At 41.9% G+C, this 27,513-nt stretch overlaps 1 protein-coding gene and 1 long non-coding RNA gene across 3 annotated transcripts; one reads left to right on the forward strand and one right to left on the reverse strand.

Annotated features, from left to right (window-relative positions):
- Nucleotides 1–8: 8 nt before the first annotated feature.
- tspan33b (tetraspanin 33b) lies at nucleotides 9–23,617 on the reverse strand. 2 transcript variants are annotated; one of them, XM_052061797.1, is made up of 9 exons: nucleotides 23,486–23,617; nucleotides 19,577–19,634; nucleotides 18,273–18,400; nucleotides 18,058–18,132; nucleotides 11,467–11,562; nucleotides 9,409–9,537; nucleotides 6,067–6,228; nucleotides 737–822; nucleotides 9–124 (listed from the first exon to the last, which is right to left on the reverse strand). In XM_052061797.1, the coding sequence occupies exons 1-8, from the start codon at nucleotides 23,579–23,581 to the stop codon at nucleotides 754–756; spliced, it is 813 nt and encodes a 270-aa protein (XP_051917757.1). In that variant the 5' UTR covers nucleotides 23,582–23,617; the 3' UTR covers nucleotides 9–124; nucleotides 737–753. The 2 variants fall into 2 exon arrangements, with proteins under 2 accessions (XP_051917757.1, XP_051917758.1); XM_052061798.1 differs by lacking the exon at nucleotides 737–822 and having other exon boundaries at nucleotides 45–124.
- On the forward strand, nucleotides 6,588–23,643 carry LOC127598210 (uncharacterized). Its single transcript, XR_007961877.1, has 3 exons — nucleotides 6,588–6,695; nucleotides 22,958–23,040; nucleotides 23,496–23,643. It is a non-coding gene; the product is annotated as an uncharacterized LOC127598210 (long non-coding RNA).
- Nucleotides 23,644–27,513: the final 3,870 nt, after the last annotated feature.

The following is a 27,513-nucleotide window of genomic DNA, read 5'->3' on the forward strand; positions in this document are numbered from 1 at the left end:
TTTATCCTCTTTTTGTAACATGCTGTTGTCCCCCTCCAAAATGATTTTTTTTGGGGGGGGGGGGGGGTCCCCCAACTGGGAAATATCAGGAAGGGTGCTGAGGGATGAGTGCAGCATGCTCTCCCTGGGTAAAAATGACCAGATAATAAATCTAATGTATGCAAGGCACAAAAGAACAAAACACACACACAACAGAAAAGGACACACTACTATATGCGTTTTTCTTTATTTGTCTTAATTTGACATCCAATATTAAGTAACCCAGCACAATGCTATAATGTCGAGTGGAAGAGTAGTTCCACCTACTCGGATACATATCCTGAATTTTTGACGAAAGTGTCACTTTTATTTTTTGAATATCACTGGGGGGCAGAATTTTTTTACCTCCAAAATTAGCAGTTTTCAGTCGGGCGCAAACACCATGTTTGTTTAACCATTGGCATTGCATCGTCAACATTAGATTGGTCAGTCAAATAAATAAATACCACCCACATGTGTGGACTAAACAATAGTGTAGATTTGTATAACAAAAAAGGGATATAAAAACCAAATTATGACATTGGAGGTTCAATGCCAGCAATGTTTTTAAAATGGCTCCCGCTTATCAGCTGAGTTTACTTCCATTAAGAAGATCAACAAAATACAACAGTAAGAAAATCTCCTTGTGAGTGCATTTTGAGTCAGACAGGGCACTGCAATTTCCTTTTCACTCCCCTTGCATTCTTCTTTTCCTTACTTAGTCTTTGCTTGTGCTCACGACACGGAGGTAATCTCTTCTTGGATCTGAGAGATCAGGATCTGGGACAGCACAATGCCTGCAATCTAGAGGACAGGGGCGGCTGCTTTAGATGACTCAACAGGCGCTTGTCAAATGTGCAGCCTGTGCCAAGCCTGTCATGGTGCCTTGTAAGGTTGTCGCAATGCTCATTTGAAAAGAAGATGAAATTGTTCAGAATTCCTGTGTTTGTAATTGGTCTGTAATCATGGCAAAGTCAAATTTACAGCATTGTAACCTTCATAGGTCTGCTTCCCTGCACCTCAACGCACACACAACAAGGACACCCACCTTGAAACTGCAGTGTCATTTGGTAACGCTGTAAAATCTGCATGCCCGAGACAAAATAACACAACAAAGCTCATAAAAAAATCCAAAGCATTTATGGTTCCCTCATCAGCGCTTCACAGGCCTGCCTCGTAAGCGTTGGGTTAGAGATAGAAATATGTATACAGATATCAATAGCTCTCTCTCACTCTCTCTCTCTCTCTCTCTCTCTCTCTCTCTCTCTCTAGAGAGAGAGGTTAAAAAATATAAAAAAAATAAAATAAAAATAAAAAAATATATATATATATATATATATATATATATAGAGAGAGAGAGAGAGAGAGAGAGAGAGAGAGATTAAAAAAAAAATAATGCCATTACATTATCTTTGGCATTGGCCAAAACTTGATTATGACTACCAACAAGGTTCAGGATTTCCAGTATTCAGGGGTTTTGGTGCATAGTTTAACATATCTTCCTAAAATGTACATTTATTCTTCTGTCACACATCAATCTTCAACTTGGCCACGAATCCATAATGTGCAGTGTTATTATCTTTTCATGCAAAAAAAAAAAAAAAAAACATTCGTTATGTGATTGGGCATTTTGTATACGTACAAAATTCATAGCCTGTGCAAATATATTGAACCAATTAGTTAACTCATCAACTTTACAACTCTGTATGAACGTTTGAATCTTGAAGTTGATTAATTGCGTATCACGTGTTATTGGCAGCTTGTCTTTCGGTCAGCTAATTTACAGAGGACAGTCGACTTGCTGGTCTGGCCAGACAATGACACTTGGGTGAATTGGAGCAGCAACGTGTCTGGCCAACAAGCGACACAATCTTCAATCATCCGCGCAGGGTCAAGATTTGGAAATAAGATGGTTGTGGGTGACACGAGAAGTTCAGCTCACTAGCTTTGGCTCTTCCGATCCTCACTGGTCTTTAACAATTCAAACCGGGGACAGCGTTACCGTGGAACTGGTGGCCGGCAACATGTGGAGGGTGCAAAGTGAGGCTTTAGCTTTGTTGCCAAAATGTCATGTCCAATAATGTGCAAACAAAAATTGTGGTAACTATCACTTTTTTCAGTTTTGTTTTGTTTTTTAAAGCATAGAAATTGGATGATAGAAAAGACAACCACCAACATCATAACGCTGATGTCACTTTAAGCACTGACATCAGCAAGGCCTGGCATTACATTTTGAGTTCACCAAGCCACTGTGGCTCGTAGTTTCCAGAGTTATACTCAGCATTTTCATGAGCCACAGTTTTTTGTCAGATAATCGGGGTAATGTTCAACCAAGCAACCAACCAACCAACACTTAGAATGGGCAGAGCCTTATGGGCAGGAGGCCGGGACAAAGCAACTGTCGGAATATTAAACATACTCTGTTTTTGTCCTCCACAAGACATCTTCAAGAATTGCCAAAGATGATCATATACGATGTTGAGGCTTTGTGTTAATGTATTGCTGGTGTCGGGCCGGAACCTCCTTCATCACAGTTTGGTCATATGGCACATTCTTTTTCAAAAATCCAAACTGTTGGTCAGTCAACATGCGTGGATGTTATTTTTCCAACTTATTGACCAATGAAAGCGGTGAAAGTGGCTTGCCCTCTTTGATGATGCAATATCAGGGGTTGAACAAACATGCCGTTTTTGGGTCTCCAGAAAAATGTTGATTTTGGAGGTACAAGATTTCCGCCCGATGCCAGTGATATGTCATGTCATATACAGCTGCTGACATGCAGTAAGTATTTCTCATCACTCTCCCCCCCTAAATATAGTTCTGAATGTGCTATTGACATGAAGTTTTCGCCAAATGTTGGGAACAACCCAAGGAATCTGCACATACAAAGTGGAACAATTATGATCAGAAATAGGTATGTGTAATATGAAGCTACACAGGGAAAAAGTATTGAAACACCTGAAGCAAGTTTGGTGCAAAAACTCACGCAAGGCCATGACAACACCTAAAATCTATCCATAAACATGACAATTCAGCCCGTCGTCATTGCAAATGAATATCAGTCCCGATTGATGCCCTCCAAAAAGGTCTCATTGCCAAGGTGTGAGCGAAGACGCATCTCATGATGGGTCGGAGCCGTCTCAAGAATATCACAAACTACCATATTTTCCGCACTATAAGGCACACCTAAAAGCATTCAAAATTCTCAAAAGCTGACAGTGCGGCTTATAATCCAATAAGCCTTATATATGAATCAATATTCTGATTTCTTGGATATAATATTTTAAATGTTCTGTAAAGCGCTTTGTAACAGTTGCAGCGGTTGTGAATGCTGTACATAAAATCAAACTGTATTGTATTTTCTTCAGCATAGCTTCATCTAGTGGATGCATAACAAAACCACAGCCACTTTATTGTAGCTTCTATTGTATGCACCTAATAACGCATTGCGCTCTACATATGAAAACAGTTTAAAAATAGGCAATTCACTGGAGAGGTGCACCTTATACTGCAAAAAATATGCTCGTATTTTTTCGATATTCAATATTGCTCGTTGTTGCAAAACATAACAAAAACATTGTTTACAGTGGCACGTCTAAGCTCTATGGCGCGATAAGTGGAAAAGCCAATCATCCCACCATTAAGTTGCATCAGTTAGGCGCTCCTCGCAAGGTTTCTGGCAGAGGAATTCAAAGAATAATAATGGAAATGAATCCGTGGTGGACATTTCAGCAGCCGTATGATCTAAAACATACTGCTAATGAAACTTGGTTTCAAAGAACAATAAAAACCGCAAGAATGGCCCAGCCAATCACCCGACTGGAATAAATCAAATCAAACATCTATGGAAAGAACTGAAATCATCAAAGAAATTTGTACAACCTTCAAGATGTGAAGACTGCTTGTGTGCTGGAATGGGCCAAAATTACAACAGACCAATGCATGCGAGTTATTTCATGCAGGAGACATCTTTAAGCTGTCATGACAAACAAAACCTTTTGTACAAAGTAGTAAATGAAAAGCAGTTTGTGTGTTCAATTATGTATCATTTCACATTAGAGTAATTTTGGATCTTATTAATTGTAGTTTCTTTGTATGTATGGATGATTTGGGTTGCTCCCAACATCCGGTGAAAATTCCATGCGATAGCACCCTAGGAAATACATTTAAGTGAGAAAAGTGTGGAGGTGTTAAATTCTAATTTCAGCCGTGGTATGCATAAATCAATGATTTGCATGGATGCATTGTTCTAATAAAATGTGTGAGTATGGTTGTACTTTCAACTTTTACGTTATCCATCCTGAACAAAACACAAATTGACTCATGTCAGGACAGATCATCTCCGACAGCCATACTGGCATGCAACTGCATCTTTTGCATGTCATCACTGTTCTCTCGCTGTTCTCTCGCTGCGCCTTTCAGCAACGACGTCAGCAAAGGGAATGTCAAGTGACCCAACTCCAAAAAACGGGTGAGCCATGATGTTGGTAATGCGGGAAGAAAGGCACTTTGACATTAATTCCAGTCGACAGCAGAGGGCAGTATAATGTCCAAATGGCTGCACCAGGGGTCCCCAAACTTTTTCCTGTGAGGGCCACATAACTTTTCCTTTCTCTGATGGCGGGCCGGTGTCAGTTTGTAACATCAACGATCCTAGGGGAGCTTAAAAAATTTATTGTTTCCCCGAAAGCCACACATAACCAAATAACCCTCTCTGAGTTCTTCACAGAAAAAAAACAGGAAATAAATAATAACTAAACAACTCTCTCTCTTTATAGCCCCTTGAAATCCACAAAAAAAGAGTTCTGCCATCTACGAGAACGCCACCTATCTTGTCTTGTTTATGTCTGCTACCGTCTTGTTCACGTGTTCTACTAATTGATCTGAGACACAACTAAAACACTGAAACATTCTATGGTGTGTAAATAACTTTGTGACTTTGATTTCAACCCTATTTGCGTCATGGGTCATTTTGTCCCGAAGACCACCTTTGTACTTTTGTTCAGTTTCCATGGAAATGTGAATAAAAATTTCAATTTTTCTGCAGTTGGGGACAATCTAGGAAAAGTCATAACATTTCAAGTTTTTAAAAAAATCATTTAGGGGGGTTTCGGGGCGTTTTTAACACAGTGACGGGTCATTTTGACCCAAGGACAACAGGAGGTTTAGAGGGCCGGGTCAAATGTGCCCACGGGCCGTAGTTTGGGGACCCCTGGGCTGCACCCTGAGATGGTTGACAAAGGGTGACTTATTCTTATTCCACCAACATTAATAAGAATACTGTTTAGACTCCTGTGTGCAGACTTGACTTCCACTTTTTTGTGCGACAATATTAGTCCCACATCATTGGTGTGAAATCTTCCTGGATTTAGTTTTTTTTTTGGGGGGGGGGTTAGTTTATTTATTTATGTATTTATTTTAGATTTGCAGGCATTTGCTTATGTACTTTGCAGCTACAGTGTCTATGTGGAGTCCCTCAAGGCGCAAATCCTTCCTTGAACCTAAACAAATCTTCGTAGGTTACTTCATTAGGTGCATCTTATATTCCAAGTTGTGGGCCGGAACCTACTTATTTTTTTTTTTTTCGTTGTTGCATGAATGCAACATCACTTTTGCCCTCCATTTTTGATGCTACTCTTTCTGCTCAGGGTCAAGTCAAAGCTGGAGGACGAGCCCAGCTGACTTCAGCAAGAGATGGGCTAATGTGTGGGTCATTTTGAGTATGGAAAAGCCATCTCTGTCTTTAGATTTGACTTGATAAACACTTAAATAATACTTAAGAAGTGATAATGATTGTAATTCACTGCAGTAGAAAGACAAGGATAATAACTACTTTATATTTTTATGGTCCTAAGTATGAAGTGGCTGCAGTCAGCTTTTGTAAAGCACACATTCATCAAGAATGTTGTGGGTTATCTTTCGATCGAAAATCAAAAACCACCTGAATATGAAATATGAAAGTGCTATTACAATACTGAAGACTTGAGCATAGGTCCTTGTAACATGGGACTATTGACATTGCTGGTGTCCATGTGCGTGGGCTGTTACCTGAGGCAAGGCCAAACCCAGTGCAAGGGCTCCCACCAGGAACAGATGGGACTCGATCCACAACCCGGCTCTGTCTGCACAGCCCACTGGGTAGATTGACTTGTTTACCTCCAGCCGGTCCAGGGTTTGAACCCCAAAGCCACACATAGTGTTGATTACTGCCTGTGTGCCAGAAGAAAAACCAAGACTGTAAGTCCTGATGTGAACATTGATGAAAGACTGGTTCTCTGAAGGCAACAGTCACTGTGGGTAGCACTGACAAGGATGTTAACTGTTGTGACGGCTGGGACAGGGATTTGTCGAAGCCTGTTTACTGCGACGAATTGGAAAAGAAATGAGGACAATGACAGCAGAGAAATGTTGAAAATCCAGCAAAGGTGCACGTCCATTTGATGTGACACACAAGCTCAAGGCAAGTCCCAGAAGCACTGGTGCAGTTGCAGGACCAGGACAGTAGGGTGCAGCACTGCATCAATTCTCCAAGGGTTTTTATTAATTGATTTTGCAGTCATGTAAAAACAGGTTGCTTCTATGTTTTCTGAGTAGTGTGACATTTAATCAATAGTGGGATGGATCTACTTTGCTCTTGTTAGTTTTATGTCTTCGTGAAGACAGAAAGGAGCTGTCAGGTACGGCATGTAAGCGCTGGATTTTGTGCACTGCATCTTAGAATGTAAATCGCTGACTGCAAATATGTGTAATCATGCATGCATGAGATCATATTTACATATAAATTATCTGTGTCCCTACGTGTAACTTCTGCTCACATTTAGAGCAGTCTTTGGTGTGTGCATCCGTGCGTGTTTACTCGATGTCGGCAAAATACTGAATATAAGAGTAAAGGATTTAGTTTGAAGCAGCAGTCGCTGCCAAAAAACGGACCTTCAAAGGCTAATGAGATCTAAGACAAGAGCAGCAGCGTGCAGACCTCTGCCAAGATTGAATTGATAAGGAAAGTGGAAAGATAAATAAGGACCTAAAGCAACTGCTGCTGGCGACCAGTCCAAAGGACATCCTGCCTCGCGCAAAAAGACAAGTGGGATTGGCTCCAGTTCAACCAAATGAGGACAAGCAGCATAGAAAATAGATGTATGCTTGTGTGTGTGTCTGGAGGGGGGGGGGGGGGGGGGTAGGTAACAGTGCTGTGTTGGTATTTGTTCAACCACATTGTTTCCGCACTAAACAGTGTATGCAATGACAATAACGGTTCAATATCAAGAATGCATCCAGAAATGCAAAAGGCAGGCAGCTCCAACCTGCTAACAGCCAACTAACCACTGGTGCAAAACCAAATGTTTTCATGAAAACAACAACTTTGATGTCACAAATCCTACTGTGGTGATGATGCAGGATAATGTGAGACAGCCAGATTGTACCAGATTTTGGTTTGTGGGACGTGACTCAAAATGTTGTTTATCTGCATGCACAAAAAAGTAATGGATTCTCACGCAGCAGATACGCTGACACCCCTCGACAAGGTTTCATGGAAATCAGCAGTGTCGTTTTTGCACAACCCAGCCAGACGATTTCACAAACAAATAAAATGCTGTCTAGGCAAGACTTTTCTTCACACCTTCGTTGATGTTGCACTGGATCTGATTAGATGGCGCCGGCCTATCTAATGTTGTGGCCATCTGGAAATCTTTAGCATAAAGCTGTTGAGACATTGTAAAAAGGCAAATGAAAATACACCCATGGCTTGAAGTGGTTGCTTTGTGTTTGCAAGGATGGACACTTCTCTTGCTATTGAGAATGAAATATGTTAGTGCTCTGCAGAACGAGATCATGTGGTATTGTTTTTTTTCAGTCAAAATTGAAAAAAAAACCTATTTTGACAGACAATCAAAGGATTTTGCAGTCATGTGCAGGCCTTGCCTCAAATCACCTACTTCATGTTAAATGAATGCTTTTCTGGAAATGTCTTTGTTGTCATGAGTTTCTTTCAATCGTGATTGAAAGCAGGCACATATTGTACACAGCACAAAACAAGAGTGTCTCAAAGAGTTTATCTACTAAAATAATTATCTTTAATATGTATGTAGTCAGTGTGATATCTGGGCTTGTTTAGCTGAACACAACAATGGACCACCGCTATTGACGGGAAATAAGGACCGGGCCGGCCCATGAATAGCAAAAACCCGTGACTAATTGTTTCCCATTATAACTGCATTGCATTTGTATATTTTTTTAACCCTGAAACTCTTGGTCGCGCAGCGAATGAGCGTGCAATTGTTCTCTCATCACTATGTGTCACAAAGATGGATAGATAGATGAACAAGATGTTCTGTACAAAATAATGTTTGCACCAATTAGGTAATATTGAATTAATCCCCATGATCACATTATCACTTTCTTTACTTTACTGCTAAGGTTGGTGAAGTTTTAGCACTCGTAAATGGATATTGTTTGTTGCTCTTTTATGCTAGTTTTTTTTCCTGAACAAAACACCGTTCGGTCCACTTGTGAGTATTTCACATTGAGAGACGTGTGTGTGTGTCTCACACACACGCACGCACACGCACACGCGCGCGCACGCACACACACACACACACGCACGCACACGCACACGCACACGCACATGCACACACACACACACACACACAATTTGTTAAAACTATCATTTAACGGCCAGGCCAGAAGTACAGTACATGATAAATGTTGTTGTTGTCCTGGTAGATGAGAATATTGAGAATGATGCAAAATAAGCAATACTTAAAGATGACGATGGATTGAATGGATGTATATTCCCCAAAATAAAACATTAAAAGCCAATCTGGTGTGATGGTAACACTCCATGACAAAGTCATGCAACCAATGGGGAAACTGTGGTTTACGTCAGCTGGTTTACACTGCAAGGCTAGTTTTGTGTTGCTAACAATGCTAGATAGTATTGTAAGCACTGTTTTTTTGTTCAATTTGCACATGCATTCTATTACTATCATCATGACAAGACAATTTTGTCATCGCATGCCATTATAAATAGTTCGAGAGTCATAATTATGCATGTTGATGGGGAGTGAAGGGGCAGGATTCGTGAAATGAGGCTGCAACAATAAATTCTTGCTAGCAGTTTCAACATTTCAAACTACTCGTTTAAATGCATCTCACAGGTTTGCTGAGGCTGGAGTGAAACGCTCATGTTGTGCAGACTCATTCTCATCTGGGAAAGACAGATCACCTTCAAAGTTGATTAGCTGTTTCATTACTTTCAGGCAATCAGTCAGCCAATTATGAGTCCCGGAGGATGTCATGTTTATTTAGCAACTTCAATTTTACATTCTCAATCCACTGTTTTATATCACTGCTGAGGTTTCATTGAGTGGAAAAAAGGAAAAGACTCACCTCTCCAGGAACAGGAGTGCAGCAAGAGAAAGGAACAGCACAGCGTTCTGAGCTGGGGTTTTCCTTAGTGCAGTTAAAGTACAAGTTCCATGACCAGTCCGTATAATTGTTCCAACCGCAACACTGGAACTGTGTGAAGGACATTTATTATTAATACACAAAATGTGTGCTTGGTAGAGTATTTCTCTGCTGCCTGCTAATGATTTTTCTATGGTTGGAATGCCTGTTTATTTCCCTATTAAATGATGCCCCATTTGCAGGTGAACAATGCTTGTGGCATGACACTGTATTGTTAGTGTTAGGCCCACAAACACGCACACACACAGTGGGGCCGGGGAAAGTATTTGCCAAATTTCTAATTTCTTTCTTTGTCTTGTGTTGTTTTTTTGCACATTTGTCACACCGGCAACTTCTCAAATTTTCCCCGTCCGTCATTCATCAGCAGGTTGACGGCCATCATTGTCATTATGTCATTTTTTTCAAGCCAAACCGAACTGTAATCGCCTGTCAGTCTGTCCGTCACGTTATTTTGACCGTGCTTTAGTCAGTAAAGTTCTCTCTCTCTCACACACTCACACACACACACACACACACACACACACACACACACACACGCACACACGCACACACACACACACACTTATATACATTTCACATACACTTGTGAATTTTTTGAAATGTTAGGTACAGCGAGAGCATAGTGGTGGCTGCCTGCAGCTATTGTAACCCTTAAAATAAAGTTTAAAAAGATGTACATTAACCAGAATCGCTCTCCGAATTATGGCCAAGGGTAGGAGCCAATATAAGTCGCTTGCACTCTGATTCTTGTCTATAAATACTTATCGTCATCTTGATTCTTGGTTCATTGGTGGGTTGCAGCTCTTTGGTGCATACCTCTATCTATTGTACAAGAAGTGCAAAGCATTTCCATAAAGTCAATGGAAGCAACCCTAACCCTACTTGTATTCAGCCTCGGAAACAAAGGCATGAGACAGGCGGGGCATTTTTCAGTCAGTTGTCAGTAAAACCGGCATCCACCAGTAACTGACTGAACAGTCCATCAGTACTTGACCCGGTCCGTAATGATTCCACTGATTAACTAAGCCACTTGTTTTAATGCTTATTCAGTCTTTTTTTCTCCCTTATTCATCATCAAAACCATTGTCCGTCAGTCCTGCATCTGTGATGGTATGGGGGTGAATTACTGCCCATGGCATGGGTCACTTGGTCATCTGTGCAGGCACCTTTAATGTACGTAATATGTACACATAGGTTTCGGAACAACATATCTGCCATACCAGCCATGTGTTTTTCAGGTATGCCCCTGCTTATTTCAGCAAGGTACTAGACAGGCCAGCCAGCAGTCCAGACCAGCCTCCCTTTGAAAATGTGGGGTGCATTATGAAGCACAAAATATTATATCATGGAGACCAAGACTGACCAAGGACATGAAGTAAGAATGGGAAAGAATTCCACCTAAAAAGCATCAACAATTAGTGGTTTCAGTTTGGAAATTCTTATTGGGTGTTAAATGGAAAGGTGGAATAATACATTCATACATATATTTGGGAATGTGTCACAGACATCACATTTAAAATGACAGGATATTTACACCCCTCCACCCCCCAAAAATAACCTTGTTGTGTATTACAGTGAATACATGTTGAAAATGATTTGTACATCTCTATATTCTGTTTTTAATTTCATACAATGTCCTAACTTCATTGGCATTGTGGTGTGTAGTATGTATTGTAGAAACATGGCTTTGCACAAAACACTTCCTACCAGACAATGATTGCTTTATTGGGGGTGGGGGGCACTGCTCACTTTTGCCAGTGTAAAGGTAGACCACCTGATTTGACCCTCAAAATATAGAGAATGCATGTTAAATCTTGCCATTCTAGGAGGAGACAATAGCAAATAAAGTCAGCATCTCTCTGTGGTCACAAGGATATGTTATTTCATGGTTCACAGGCGTGACATGCTCAATCAATCTGTGGTTATGATTATTGTGAAGTCACACAGTAAGTAGGGTCAGAGAGGAATAGGTCAGAGCACCTCTTTCTGAATGTAATCCATCAAGTTTTGCAGATCCAAGTCTTCCCTGTAGTGCACAATTCCTTTCTTCACGAACCTTCCCAAAGTGTCACGGGTCTTTTCAAGAAAAACAGAACAGTTTATGAGATGTGGTATTTAGCATCTTGTGGGATACATAGTTTCTCCACAACACAGTATGTATTGCAGTATAATAAGAGCAGGGGTGCAGGCAGCATAAAACAATAAAACTATATTGCCTGTGAGATCAATACACCCAATGCATATAAAATACAGTATACACATACATGCAGGATAAATAACTAATTTAGTATGCAGGTTTTCACCATTCTGTGCTTGAGTTAATATAATTCAGACTTTGATGAATCATGAATGAAATGCCCTGTTTTTTTTTGACTCATGAGCAGAATTCCAGAAATAATTGGATGCATTTAGATATTAAATCCTGCCGCTTCATTCGTGCCTTTTGTCGTCTTTTTTGTGTGACCCATTTGAATGGGCCTTCAATTTAAGTTCCTCCTCTCTAAAAATGTCAAAACAAGGTGATACAGATTGAATTTAGATAATATATGATAATGAGAGTGCTGTATGCCAATAACCTGCTGAGCTATAAAATTTTGTGGGTGTTTTGCGGTGGGCTCCTGGAATTACTCTGATTAGGGCGTGTGGAAAAGCAAATTCTGCTGATAAACACACCGAGCTCCATCACAATTTATTTTAATGCTGAAGTAGTTTTGCTAAACAGTTCATGCTGATCTCCCCTCTCCTCACACGCTGTGTGTGCTTGTGGACCTTGGGATCTAACATCATCTCCTCATGTCATTAGTTGCAAAGTCTCCTTCAAGGGATCTGTTGAAATGGAACATTTGGATCCGCTTTGAAGTGCTGAAGCATTTGAATCATTTAGCGATGCTGGGAGGGTTGTTAAACTGTTCTGTTTAGCAGCAGGCAGTCTGTGGACTGACAGAGTGCACAGCGGAGGGTGGCAAGGTACAGTATAATAGGCACAGTTTACATTGTAAGGTTAGAGTGGAAATCATATTCAAAGCTTCGTTTATGACAAAATAAACGTGGACGCCAGCTGCTATATTCAGATTAATAATTTGATTAAACTAATCCCAGCAGTTGATTTACTTCCCTCGTTTGGGTCTCTACGCAATCAGATTGTTCCAAGCTTTTCACACCCAGCACAGCACTTCTCTCTCTCCTTGTCTGTCGCTTAATGTAGACCAAAAAACCTCTGCACCGTGACGCACTAACCACTCGACTAGCGCCGTTTTCATATATATGTACTCAAATACTTTTTTATGGAAGTGTCTGTTCCTAATTGAGTAGTAAAATCTATTTGCAACCCACAAAGACCAACATGTAACCGGGGATTTTTATAATGCCATGATATTGGATAGTGTGAGGGGAAACCTCTTCTCCACAGTTGCCCCTCACACTATCCAACTGCCCTGTGTCAACCGTCGAGACCTTCAAGTTCCTGGGAATCACAGTCTCCCAGGACATGAAGTGGGAAGTCAACACCATCTCCATCCTGAAAAGGGCCCAGCAGAGGATGTACATCCTGAGGCTGCTGAGGAAGCATGGCCTGCCACAGGAGGTGCTACGACAGTTCTACACGGCAGTCATCGAATCAATCCTGTGTTCTTCCATCACGGTTTGGTTTGGGGCCGCCACAAAAAAGGACAAAATCCGACTTCAACGGACAGTTAGGACAGCGGAAAAAAATAATTGGCACCGCCCTACCCACTCTTGAGGACTTGCACACTGCAAGAATCAAGACAAGGGCACGGAAAATCCTCCTGGATCCCCCGCACCCTGCCCAGACAGACACTAGACGCTACAGATCCATGCGCACCAAATCCAGTAGACACTTAAACAGCTTCTTTCCTCTAGCCATTAACTCCCTAAACAGTCACTGACATAGTCACTCTTCTTGTACTACAAATACTGCGACTGGTCACTCTAAAATCGTTCAATGATTTTCTGCACCACTTGTACAAACTGTCATAGTATTGTATTCTACCACTGTTCACTTTAGCTCTGCTTGTACTTTGCACATTGTCTCACAGTTGTCACTGGGTGGTACCACCGCACTACGGTTCACTTACATTACGAAATGTCCTTGCATACCTATTTGTCATGTCCTTGTTTACGATGATACTAATGCAGCGTGTTATACCATAGACAAATTCCTTATGTGTTCTACATACTTGGCGAATAAAGATGATTCTGATTCTGATTCTGATATGAAAAGTCGGCCAAGTGGCACAAGCTGACGTCCTCAGCATTAGCTGAGAGGCATTCACTTGCTAGGGCTGCAATGGTAATTCACTTCACTTCATTACGCATTGTATTACCGTATTTTCACGACTATAAGGCGCCATTAAAAGTCTTAAATTTTCTCCAAAATGGACAGGACGCCGTATGGTGCGGAGCGTCCTTTATATGCGCTGAGTTCCAAAATCTGACTGACAGCCGACACGCTGTTTATATAGAGAAAAGGCGGAAGTGACTGTGAAAGAAGTCGGCCAATCAGGGAAGGGTGGGCGTGTATATATACATATATGGAGAGGGAGAGAGAGAGAGAGGGAGAGAGAGGACAGACAAGCTAGTCCGCCAATGGTGAAGGGTGGGCGTGTAAGTGGACGCCTCAAGCCAGTACCAACACTTGTATAGCGTGTGGCAATGTGCATTGTTGCAAAACAACTCCGGTTTTGGTTTCTAAGAACCCCTGAAAATAAATTCGACAAAGAGACATGCCTACGAAGCTCAGTTAAAACTTAAAGCCACCGGTTATGCTTTTGGCATGCGTGACCATCTCACAGCAGCGGTGAAAAATCAAGTCAAGCAAATGAACTCTGAGCTTGCCGTTATTCCCGGAGGCTTGACTAAAGAACTCCAACCGCTGGACATTGGCATCAACCGGGCGTTCAAAGTAAAGTTGCAAACGGCATGGGAACAATGGATGATCGGTGGCAAACACAACTTTACAAAGAGTGAGAGGCAGCCCTTGGCGAGGTACGCCACAATATGCAACAACGAGAGGGAACGCGGCGTTTTTGATGGATTACGGTACTTGCACAATTGTTCAATTCTTTCTACACACACACGCGCTGCCACCATGTTTCGCTCTGTTCTTTACTTTCAAATGTGGGAAAGCTTCACACGAGAGAAATGTTGACTTTGCTGTTGCTACTCCTTCTTTCCGCTCGGCAATGCATAGCAACTCACACTAGCATGTGATGCATTCAATGACAACTGAAATGTGCAGTCCTCTGCTTCTGATACAGAGGATGAGGACTTTGATGGATTTCTGGGTGATGATTGATCGATAAACGTGAGAACATTGTACGATGGCTAAATAAAATACACCCGAACTCAGTTCTGCTTTCGTTGCCTTTTTAAAAACGTGTTTTTATCTTATCTGTATGTCTTGGCATGCTACCGTATGCTTCAAGCTAACGTGTTAGAGTGCGCGCATGCATGCCGTATGTTTAAGCTGGCGTATGTTTTACCACTGTAAAACTGCGGCCAATAGTACGATGCGTCCTGTGTATGTGTAAAATACAGAAATGTCACCCATTAATGAGACTGCGGCCATTAGTACGATGCGTCAAATAGTCGTGAAAATACGGTAATTGTTACAGGGTGCACCACAGTTTGACCACCGGGGCTCACCAGGGTTGAGGGTGAGCCCATTCCAGCTGATTTTGGGGAGCAGGCAGGGTATATCCCAGGCTGGTCACCACTCGCAGGTCTTGCCTTGTGGCACAAGACATGCTTAGCAGCTGAAATACTTACTGTTTTTCATCTGACGGTTTTACTGTATATTTGTTGTCTACTTTTTTTTCCATAGAAAAATAGTCAGTGACACATAATTCATTCCAGTTTACATAGAAATATTAGGCCCCACCCGGAGTCAAGCCTACCACAGGAGCAATCCCAACTCAGACAGGCGGAGGAGTCCCCCAACCGCCAAGCCAGGACCTCCCCAATGGCAGCATCCCTACGGCCAGAGAGCTAAACATAGCTCCCAGTGTGGATGCCCCTCAGTGAGGAACACTGGAGTTAAAACATAAGATGATAAGGTAAATAAGATAAATTTCACAAGATAATATAAATGGTAAACATTTAAATAGGTGTGAGTAAAATATGACACCGCTTATCCTGAACAGGATCACGGCAAGTCGCTGGAGCCTACCGCAGCTGACTTGGGGCGGAAGGCAGCCTGAACTGGTCGCCAGTCAGTCGTCTGGCACATACAGAGACAAATATTCTTATACACATTCACACCATCACTGATTGGGAAACCGATCCCACGCTGCCCACACACAAGCCCAGAATGTGTACCACTCCAACATCAGCGACCATGAGTAAAATGAATTTGTAAAAAAGAAATAAATCAATCTTGTGATGAATTATGTCAAACGCTCAGTTTTGTCAATTGGACATCAGACTAACACGATTCCCTGATCCGTGCAGACCTGTTTTAAGTAGCCAATAACACCCAATAACAACTGACTGGTCGATTCTGTCACCAGCCACCATCCTTGCGGTGACTCACTTTTACGTGCTGAGCTGTTTCCCAAAACCAAGCAGAATTAGCTCTTCTAACCGACTCGCTATGATACAAAGTGTATACAGTATTTAACTATCAGTATGCCATGTCCCAAAAAGAAGCACTGAGTTAAGGTAACGTTTAAAAAAAGAATGTTTCAAGGGAGGCGGGGAGGCTTTGTTACTCTAGTTTAATGACCCAAAAGACTATTTTAAAACGTCTCCCTTTAAACGACTGTTGTTGGAAGAATGTATTCACATAATATTTTTAATCTTAGCAGCCATTGCTCATACATGTTTCAAAGTGAAATGAACAGGTTAGTTTCGACAATTTACAATCACAATATTGGCTTGTGTGTTAAAGTTGAACTCATAATGACACTTAGAGTATGGATGTGAGACAATTAATTGGGCAATTATTGTTTTTGTTCTTCTGGGATACATTATAATAGCATCTGGTCCACACATGCAGCCTTTGTGGACACACATCATCTTAATGACTGGCATTGTTCAGTAAATGACATCCACATTAAATACACAAGTATAATAAAGACTTTAATGAGGTCAATGTTTTTTTAATGGCCACTGAAAGACGCCGTTCTCATGTTTTTTTTTGGTTCATCGTGACATGCCACGAACATGCCAAACAGCCAAACCTCGTCAATTGTATTTCATTGAAAAGTATGGATTATTTATTGATTTATTTATTTTGACAAATTTCATTTCATGTACCCATGCCTCACGTTTGCAACAAAAGACTCAAAGCAGAATGACTCCTGAAAAGGTCATTCATGTTGTTTGCTGAATAAATGAGACATACCACAACAATGCAACCGACACTTGAACACTCCCACATGCTAATTTACTATTCGTCATGTGTTCATTTGAACTGCAGCCAATTTGCATGCTGTACAGTTGAGGTAGCTTAAGGTCAGCACGAGAATATATTAAAATATGAGCTACAGCAAACCCACAAGGAAACTTGCGAATTATTTGCATGACACCTCACAATAACATTTAATGCAAATCAGATGTATACATTTTTGGGACGGAGGACGCAGGAAGAGACATTTTTTTCGAAAGGACATATTAAGCAAGGACGGAAGTGGGTTTTCGTTCCTCCCTTTAATTGTTCCTAACCGTGTCATCAGGAGGCAAAATAACAAAGCCAGAGTGTCGCCAAACACTGCGTTTTCCGAACAGGCTATTTCAGCTCAAAGGTATTTTAATAGGAACACTTCCAGCTACAGTACAGTCAGAGAACATAACAAACTGCCGATGAATATTCACTAACGATCACTCCAGCCCGTTGTATGAGTTGTATGTCTCTCTGTTCCCGCCCACCACGTTGATGGCTAGGATTTTTATTTGAACTTTTTATTTGACTTATTTGATTTGATCATAGTAACTATTGTTGTGTTGTGAAATAGTAATGTTGAGTTGCTTCTCACTAAGACATTACAAATATAAAGAAAAAGTGATGTCATTTTTGTTTGTTTGATGGCGAGTCTTGTCTACACCACCAATCACGGCGTGACTGACAATAAGGTTGGGTAGGCAGGCATATATGCAATAAACATGTCGATGTTTGGATGCAAGAGTCCTGCACATTTTTCAAAATTTGGCATTGACTAACGTTGCAAGACATGTCGTGTGTTTTGTATTTAATGGACGAGGCGCTTCGCTCGTGAAATGACATAAGCTTTCTCTTGAGCAAACAGGAAAGCACCGTAAAATCCCTAACACTCGGGCAATTATTCTAATATTTTCAGACCTTGATGTGAGCATTAACTAACAATGTGAACATACATTTTGGTGACCATCGATGGCAGTTTTGGCACAATCGGCGACGCTTGGATTCCTACATTACGGGTTTCGACTGTCATGTTGCATCACTGTATGGCAAGTGAGGAAGGACATAGAGTAGAAACAGTACTCCGGGGCCCAATAACGTGGCCCCGGAGGGACTTGCTATATTAATTTTATGTTATAAAATGATTATGCAAGTTACCACAAAGAGGCACATACCTGTTCTGAGTAAAAGAAGCCCAGTATTGCTATAACCAGCTGGGTGAGGAAGACCAGGGTCAGAGTTAAAGAGAACTGAAAAAAGAAAAGACAAATGTGACTAATCTTTGCGAAACAGATTTGTCAATATTGTTCAACAACCTTGAGATTGGATTGATCCTGTCGCTATATGGGAAATGCGTAACTATTTGTGAGGTGTCTATTATGAATATTACTGTTTTGAGGAGGTGAATGTTTTCTCTGAGAGCTCCAATACAGCCACAGAAAGTGATGAAGAACATGACCACGCCCACTACAATTAGGATGACAGCCGGGTCGATCAGGAACGCGTCCCGTACAGTGTCTGGTAAAAGACAGAAATGGGACAGGCTCTGGTTAGAGAGCAGCTGTCTGTTATTTTCCATTCTCTTATCTAAGCTTTTCTACCGCTTAGTACGTATACAACAGCCATCCATTTATAAAATATATTCCATTATGTTATGCCCCCCTAAAATCCCCATCTTATGTGAACGAACTATGAGATCCTTTGTGGATTATTAAGAGCAACTGCAAGCAGGGCAATGAATCCACGCTGCTCCTTTGTGTCCCCCACCCATCCATCCATCCATCCATCCATCCATCCATCCATCCATCCATCCATCCATCCATCCATTCATCCGTCCGTCCATGCTCTCATCCACTTATTTTCCACTAGGGCGTGCTGGAGCCTATCACAGCTGTCTTTGGGCAGTAGGCAGGCGACACCATGATCTTGTTGCCAAGCACAGGGAACACATAGACGAACAACAATTTGCGCTCACAAACACACCTGGGGACATTTGCAAGTATTTCATGAACCTGCCATGCATGTTATGTTGAAATGTGGGAAGGAAACCGGAGTACCCGGAGAAAACCCACGCAGGCACAGGGACACCATGAAAATTCCACACAAGAAGGCCGTAGCCGGAATCGAACCCTGCACCTCTACACTGTGAAGCGGATGTGCTAACCAGTCGACCACTGTGCCTGCGCCCTGCACTAACCATTAAATATGACTGAATGAGAAAATGATTTCAACAACTATTGCAATCATGACCAGTGTAGAAAAGCATGTCTGGACACAAGTCTGACCTCAGCTATTTCAAGCATCTCATAGGCAATAATTATTTTTAAGCTTTGACATATAGAAGTAAATCACTTGAACAGTCCCAAGTAAAGGTAAATTTTTTTTTAATGTAACCCAATTTAAGATGAGTTAAAAAATGAGTGACTGGCAAAGTGATGGCAAGGACACGGAGGAGTATGAGGGCCATATGTTTTGATGTTTTTGCAGCGGTGTGGCGATGGTAGATGTGCTAGTCTTACAGCCGAGAGGTCATGAGTTTGAATTTTGAATCCTTCCCGTCTGACATTCGTGTTTTCCCCCCTCCCCCGGTTGTCTCGCACATTCCAAAACCATGCATGGTAGGTGAATTGAACATTCATGACATTAAGTAAAAAAACACAGGAGAATGAAGCTTGGTAAAAATTAATACAGTACCTGTGGCTTTCTGGACTTTAGCGTAAACACCGATTGCAACAATCAACAAGGAGAAAACCTGTGGGAGAAAAAAAAAAAAACACCTTTTAATATATGGCCAAATTCGACATGAAGTGTGGACAATGGTTTTTGAGACAGCTAAAGGGGGAAATGAAAGAAAATATTTCGCAGCCAACTCTTCTGGGAAGGTTTGCTCAAAGCTTTTGCGATTGGATATTGTCCATTCATTTGTGAGGTCCGAGGCCAAACCAATCCCAGGTTGATTTTCTGCTGGAACAGAAAAGTTGCCATAAAGCTAGAAGTATACAACGGTCCAAAATCTAAAGGTCAAGTTTGAAGAATTGAACTTCAAAGAGGAAACACATCTAATTAATATGTGAAATGTTATTTACTTGTTTTGTTTTAGACTTCTTCATTATCATGGAGACCCTTGACAGTAACATGCTCCCTCTCAGTATTGATGACATTTTATGTGATCTATTTTAGTGAAGTTGGGGCCAGGAAAATTTTCACTGGAGCTCAAAACGCTGCTTTTAGAAACGACTGAAGTTTTTTTTCTGACATAGCCATTCTCTTTGCCTCTGGCATTTTGCTGACCTATGCTACTTTTTTGATCATCACATCTAAAACTATTTTCTGACATCCGAAAGCATTTTTTTGTAAAGGCACTGAGAAGAAACAAAAATGCGTGGAAAGACGAGACCACATCCGCTCATTCATTTTACAGTACAGGTTTGCGTATTGCTGTGGCTACTTCATGTATATTTGGACTCATGCAGGGGCAACATACTCAACACTAAAATAAGTAACCTTTTTGCTAGTTGCCAGTTGGATAAGATGGTCTTTATCGAACACTGTACGTCCAAAAAAGAAGAAATAGGCTGTTGATGTGAAAAAGTAAGAACATTTATTTTCCAGCACTCGATTGTGCTTTTAAACGTACGATAACTACATTGATTGAAAAGAGATTCGAATAGAAGAAGCCTTTATTTACATCACAATCCACAGCAGCGGGGGGGGGGGGGGGGGCGGGGGGGGCGGGGGGGGGTGTTACATTAAATTAACTTGCTGCTGTGGTCGAACAACTCGATGTAACAGTAAACAATTTGACCAAAGATTTACATCTTCTTTTTCCAAAAATATTAGCTTGTTTAAACAGTCTGGCAGATGCGCGCTCCGCAATAATAAGTAATTGTCCGAGCATGAGGAGATTTATGATTGAGTTTTTTTTTTTTTGTTTTTTTTTACGCCGCGACCTCTGCATTGTGAGTCGGATGTGCGAATAGTCCCACTCCCATTGTGTCGCCAGATTGTGAACTTGGATTGTTGAATTATTATAAAATCTGAGTTGTTGTGCAGAGCTACTTTCTTTGCCTTTCTATATTACATGATCATCGTATAAAAATCAAATAAGCATCGCTTGACCTTGGCCAGAAAAGAATTCTGAGGCGAATGTATTTTCTTCACTGAACTCGAAATGTTGCCATTGCTTGGAAACGAACGGCAAATGTGTTTGAGAGATGAGAAGGTGAAAAGCAGGAAGGAGGCATCAAGGGGTGGCTTGTGTGAGGAGCTTGGCATCCTCTGTGCTTAAAGCCAAACACAAGAAAACCCTTACGGATAAAAGAACAGGGATCACAAATGAGGTGTGGGCAGCCCACGCTGTGCCCCAACACAATGAAGGCTGTAAGGCAAGGGGTAGGGAACTTCGGTTCCTCGAGAGCCATATCCTGCCTGTTTTAGGTCCCCAACACACCTGATTCAAACAATCAGCTCGTCAGCAATCTCTGTTGAGGTCTGCACAATTGAATGAGGTGTGTTGGAGTTGGGAAGGACCGAAAACAGGCAGGATATGCCTCTCGAGGAACTGGACTTCCTTTCGCCTGCTGTAAGGAGTTACTGGAGTGGGGGTGTGGAAGTTGTTATCTGCTCAGGGTGCCATTTTTAATGGAAAGGCCCAAATTCAAAACAAACAACTACAGCTTTCCCTTGTTTAAATGGTCAAGGCTAATGTCTCTACTCTTCTTCAATGATTTCTCAACTTGTGTAATATACCGTACTGTATATTATACACGCTCTCATATTCACAGCTATACATTGACAAATAACTGCATTTGTGCAACAATTCATGATGATGATTTGTGTTGTTGACGATTTGTAGCTGTTCTGACTTGAGGCCTAAGTTGAGTTGAAGAAACATGCTTATTTGCTATATTTTGTATTCCACTTAAGTAGAATGTGTTTTATTTCTCTGTACAAAAGAGCAGCAGACAAAAGAAAACATTCTTATTTTGTACATGCACCGTTGTGTTTTAAAGATTTTTCAAGACAGCTTTATTTCTTTTGCTTTAAGGATATTGTTGGTTGTGTAGGAGTGAGGCCAGCGGCGCACGAGTTTTCCACTCTTTCACGCAGTGTTTTGAGTATTCAACACATGCACGGTGAATATATGCCTGCTCGGTTTTTCAGGCTTTTCAAAGAGATAAATCAGGTGAATTGTGCAGGGACGTGAAAGCCAGATGAACGGCGCCATGGGGAGCACGAAGACAAAAGGCCTGATGGATTAGCGCCACAGTGTTCACTTCCAAGCTCATGTCCCAAAAAACAAAGTCAACAGCCAGGCCATGTGGCTGCCGGTGTTGCAGTTACTGCTGAAAACACAGCACACTGTTTCTCTTACTGGGACCAGCCCGCAAGTAATGGGGGTGCAGTGTGCAAGAAATGCTTATTTAGAAAGACTCACGTGGAATCTAGTCATGCAGAATGTCTCGAGTGAGGTTCCCGAGTTGCTCATTTATCGAGTCACGGTTGGAGCGCTGCTGCGGACAAACGTGAAAATGGCAACTAGTGATTGAAGAGATGCAAGTCAGCTTCCTGGCTACTATGAAGTTGCTCTTGGACAAGGCACTGCGCACCCCCCCCCCCTCCCCCAGCTGATGTCTCTTCTCTCATGCATGCATGCGTGTGATCTGGCTCTGTGTTTACAGCTGAGTATACCATAATAATAATTGCGGTTAGTGCCGCGATGTCCCGGCAACTCTGTGGATGTTTCCAGCTAGGCTGACTGCCATTCGGAGCTTTGTTGGCATTTCTCAACATCTGAATTGTAAATTTAGCCCGTGAAATCACAGTTGGCTTGTGCATTTCAAAGGAAAGGCATTGTGCCCACAACCCGAGGCTATCCAATCTCACTTTTTCTCGATTATTCGGTACATTCCTTATTTTCAGACACTTTGGGGAATTCAATTTGTTGGACGTGAAGAAACATGATACTTTGTTTACTTATGATTGATTATAACATCGGGATTAAATATGAATAAAAAAAAAAACCCTTGAAGCTAAATAATTGCTCCAAAGCCCGTCCGTGTCTGTTTATCACAGAAAGCCAAAGAATCTGAGCTGTGATAATGAGAGAAGAATGAGCGCTCACTGGACACTAGTCACTCAGTCCACTCACAGATTTGGTGAGTACAGTATACTGTATGTGAAAATGTAAAGGTAAGGAATGCAGTTAAAAACATGTAACATTCAGCAATATAAAGCTTCAGCTCCGGTACATGTGCTTCACATCATTGCGACTTGATTATAAAATGAAAATAAACCACTCAGCATTTGTCACCGTGATAGAAGACCAAGCAGAAAATGAAAACAGGCAGCAGCGGGGGAGGTGTGGTGCCCCTGCAAAAAAAAAAAATCCACAGACACAATCTAAATGATATTTTTTCATTTATTATTAATCGAATTTGCACCATTGATTGATGAATGTAATCCGTTCTGTGGGTTTGAATGGACTATTTAAGAAAGCCCTCGCTCCTCGCTGCTATGTGATGATATCGTGACTGTGCGGTCGCTGCCCAGCAAATTTACAAAATCATCCGTTGCTTGTTGTTTTTGTACAACTTTACTCACCCAAAATAAGAAGCTGAAAAAGAAGAGAAAATATCGAATCCAGGGGTTGACAAAGGAGAACGTCTCTGCTCGATCCAGGCGATGCTTCCTGTCCATTGCTTATTTTGGCTCTTCCAGTCTGGCACATCGAAGCACAGTGAGTTTACCTCCAAAAGAGCAATCAGATGCACTTAACCACCATGTGAGTCAGAGAGGAGGGGGCTACATTTGGATGTCGGGCAGTTTAAAAAAAAAGGGGGGGGCAGTGACATGACCACATGATACTCTGGTGTAGCCCAGAAACATCCATATGGACCTGAAGCTGAGAATAAACAAGCTATTTGTGAGTGCATCTAAACAGCTTTTCGTCCACTTTCACATCACAACTCTACATTCCTGCACATGTTGAATCTTTTAGTGTTATTTAGTTGGGTGTTTTGGTCCAGAATACAAAATAGGAGCCTTTCTCATGCAATAAGCAATACAACAATCGTGAGCTGAAAAAAGCTGGAACAATTTCCATTGTATATAGTCAAGGTCATCATTGCAACATGGTGAATAAACGGTTGGCACATCTGCCTCAAAATCGAAGGTTGCTTGGTTCAAATCTCAGCTGAGGCCCTCCTGTGTGGAGTTTGCATTCCCTCCCCATGCTTAATACGGGCTTCTGTTATCCCTGTGCACTTGGCTTCCTCCCATATTCCCAAAACATGTACATTTGGTTAAGTCATGACTCGAATAGATCAATTGAGTAGGAACGAGTCGAGGTGTTACCCTGCCTTCTTTCCCAAAGGCAACTGGAACACACACACACACACACACACACACACACACACACACACACACACACACACACACACACACACACACACATACTGCATCTCCAAAGGCACATAAATGCAAGATGATTGATCTCCCCATTTCAAATTGGGCAATGTCCCTAATCCCATCCTAGCTTTACCTGTGGTGGGATGCTACTGAATGCAAGATTCAACATTAGTGTAACTCACGAAGAGTGAGGCAAAAGCTCCTTTCGATCTTCCACTTCCACATTCGTCTTCAGGCACACAATCTTCTCCTAGCGTACATTCCCTGGCCAGATGAGTATGATCCTTCCACTGTGTCCTGGCTCTGCCTCTGCCTTCTGGCAGTGGGATACAGATGGAAGAAAACTACCTCAAAAGAAAACAACTCAACTGATTCCTGTGACTGTGGAAGAGCAGCTGTAATACTGAGCGGTCTCCTGAGCTCTTCATCCTTATCCCCCTTCCCAATAGAAAAAGGATGACCAGGAAAACTAAATTGTGCACCCATTGTCACTAATAACAGCACCACTACGAACCATTTTCTGTCATTGACAATACAGAATCATACTCTATAATTACTGCACAAAACGGGTCATAAAATTGTGCACTTCAACAAGAATCAGACATTGAAACTACATCTGGAACTCGCTGCTTCTTCTGGTGTTGCACAGGAAGTCGCTACCAGAACTGTTTCTTCGTGAGAGTCCTGATTAATAAAGTGGAAAATGATTTCTCATTCAATTGAAGCAGAGTGACAACATGGTGTTCCCATCTCCAGGCCATTTTCACTTCAATGTGCTTTTCGGGATGTGAGGCTTCTCCCATTGGCTGAAAGTCTGTCATTTAAGTACCTTCATTTCAGATACGTGCTGTGACTGGAACAACCCTAAAACATACAATCTTGCCAAAGTTTCCAAATGGAAAATGTACAATTTACATCCTTGAAAAAGAACCAAAACTCTCTGGATCCCTTTTTACACACTGCCTCTACCTCTTTTTTAGACATTGACACTTTCATAATCCTTTGACAAATTGGAGTTCTTTTATACTGAACTCCAGACTATGCTTTGAAGAATAGCACAGCATTTCCAAGTTCTCAATCTGTTTAATGTCACATATTTGTTGCGGCTGATTAACTTGTGACGGGTGAAGCCACTTGATTTCAATTAGCTGCAGCATGGCAGGCTCACTTATATTTTTAATTTTTTTAATGGACAACAGTGGAACACATTCACAAGCACAGTGTTCTAATTAAATGACCTGTGTTAGATTTATTTCAGACGAAATAAAAACCCAAGAACTCCTTCAAGGTATCAAGCCTTTTCCCAAATTAAAGTGTGCTTTGTGTCTTTTTCAAGAATTTCGATGACATTCAAACATCTCTGGAAAGCTCGATTCCATAATCTCTAGACAGCTTCCACTGCAAATGGACCATATCTCTTTGTTAAGGCCTCCCAACAGCTTGCGCGCGGTGGTTCTGTCAGAGGTCTGGAAGGAGATTCCATGCAAGTTCCTGTACTTGGGGGAAAAAAAGGACACTGAAATGAAAGTGCTTAAATGACAGTCCAAAGACATAAGGAGAATCTGCATCGCCAGAAAAATGTACAGCTGCCTCTTGCATGTGTGGGAGAATATCGGTCACTTCGACATTGTCATTGAGTGGGATGTTAACCCACACTGAAGTCAGGAAAGTGAACCTCCACACCCACCTTGTTGAAAGTAAGAGCTTATTACTGAGTGCTGATTAATGTGTTGTGGTATTATTAGTTTAATACACTTGTCCAAAATAATAAATCTGCTCAAACTGGCAGAGGATATTGTGGACGGGTGCATTTAAATTCCATTCTGTTCACATTATTTGTTGATGTGTTGCAGAATTCTCTGTATAATATATTTCATCGAAGTAACAATAATGAACAGGCGGATTGGTGCAGCGTCTTCTGTGATGCGGACTTTGTATGGGTCTGTCGTGGTAAAGAAGGAGCTGGGCCAAAGGGCGAAGCTCTCAATTTACCAGTCAATCAACGTTCCAACCCTCATCCATGGTCATGAGCAATGGGTCGTGACCGAAAGAACGGGATCCCGGATACGAGCGGCCAAAATGGGTTTTCTCCGCAGGGTGTCCGGGCTCTCCCTCAGAGATAAGGTGAGAAGCTCGGTCATCCGGGAGGGGCTCAGAGTCGAGCCGCTTCTCCTCCACATCGAGAGGAGCCAGATGAGGTGGCTTGGGCATCTGATTCGGATGCCTCCTGAACACCTCCCTGGTGAGATGTTGCAGGCATGTCCCACCTGGAGGAGACCCCGAGGACGACCCAGGACACGCTGGAGAGACTATGTCAACCAGCTGGCCTGGGAACGACTCGGGATCCCCCGGGGAGAGCTGGAAGAAGTAGCTAGAGAGAGGGAAGTCTGGGCTTCCCTGCTAAAGCTGTTGCCCCCGCGACCCGGCCCCGGATAATGGATGGATGGATGGATGGAACAATGATGAAAATGAAAAGGCCAGGGAGGAAAGCCAAAATGAACTTCACTCGCAGTCACACATGGGATTTCGAACAATTAGTTTAAAAATTGGATCAACCTGCATGCAAAAAGATTTTCCTCTTATATCTGTGCTGTAGAAACTGTAGAAAACGTCTTGTCCTCATATGGACCACTGACTACCACTGTACAGCTATTGGCATTCTTCTTTGTATTCTTTTGTTAACGGTAATTTCATCACAGGCTCCTCATGAAATCTGTTCTTGTGATTTAATATGTACTTTTCTGACACCCCTCAAATAATAAAAGAAATTCAATCAAGCACACTTCAGTCAGCATACCACTATAGGTGAATGCAATGTCTGAGGCATGCAAATATTATTTGAGGACGCCATTAGGATGTTCATTTACCATGTTGCGGTGTTCTGCTATTAAACAGCTGCAAAGTAGACGGCAGCAAAACTGCACACAATCGAAACCTCCCGCGATTCGTTTTGTCTAATTGTCTGTGTGCGGCTCTCCTGGGCTGAAGCTGTGAGCACAATGTGGCATCGCGCATGCGTCTGTTTCCTGACAATCATCCATTTTGAATGCCTGCTGACGCTTATGTATGGACACACCATAAGTTCAGAGGAGCCAATCAGCGCATCGTTATCGCCGACATGCCCTGCTCAGGCAAGGTCTCGAGTGAGTCAAATATTATACACACAAAGTCGCACTGCCGCGGTCCTCTGCATTACATCTGTTAGTGCACGCAAAGAATAC

The sequence above is a fragment of the Hippocampus zosterae genome, chromosome 3 (assembly GCF_025434085.1).
Source record: "Hippocampus zosterae strain Florida chromosome 3, ASM2543408v3, whole genome shotgun sequence".
In the NCBI taxonomy this organism is placed as follows: domain Eukaryota; kingdom Metazoa; phylum Chordata; class Actinopteri; order Syngnathiformes; family Syngnathidae; genus Hippocampus; species Hippocampus zosterae.

Excerpts from the sequence above, each read along its gene's own strand:
- tspan33b (XM_052061797.1), bottom strand. The coding sequence starts at position 23,581 with ATGGACAGGAAGCATCGCCTGGATCGAGCAGAGACGTTCTCCTTTGTC. Across the intron at positions 18,401-19,576 it reads TAAAGTCCAGAAAGCCACAG|ACACTGTACGGGACGCGTTC; the intron begins GTACTGTATTAA and ends GTCTTTTACCAG. Across the intron at positions 11,563-18,057 it reads GCTTCTTTTACTCAGAACAG|ACCCGTGACACTTTGGGAAG; the intron begins GTATGTGCCTCT and ends TTTCTTGAAAAG.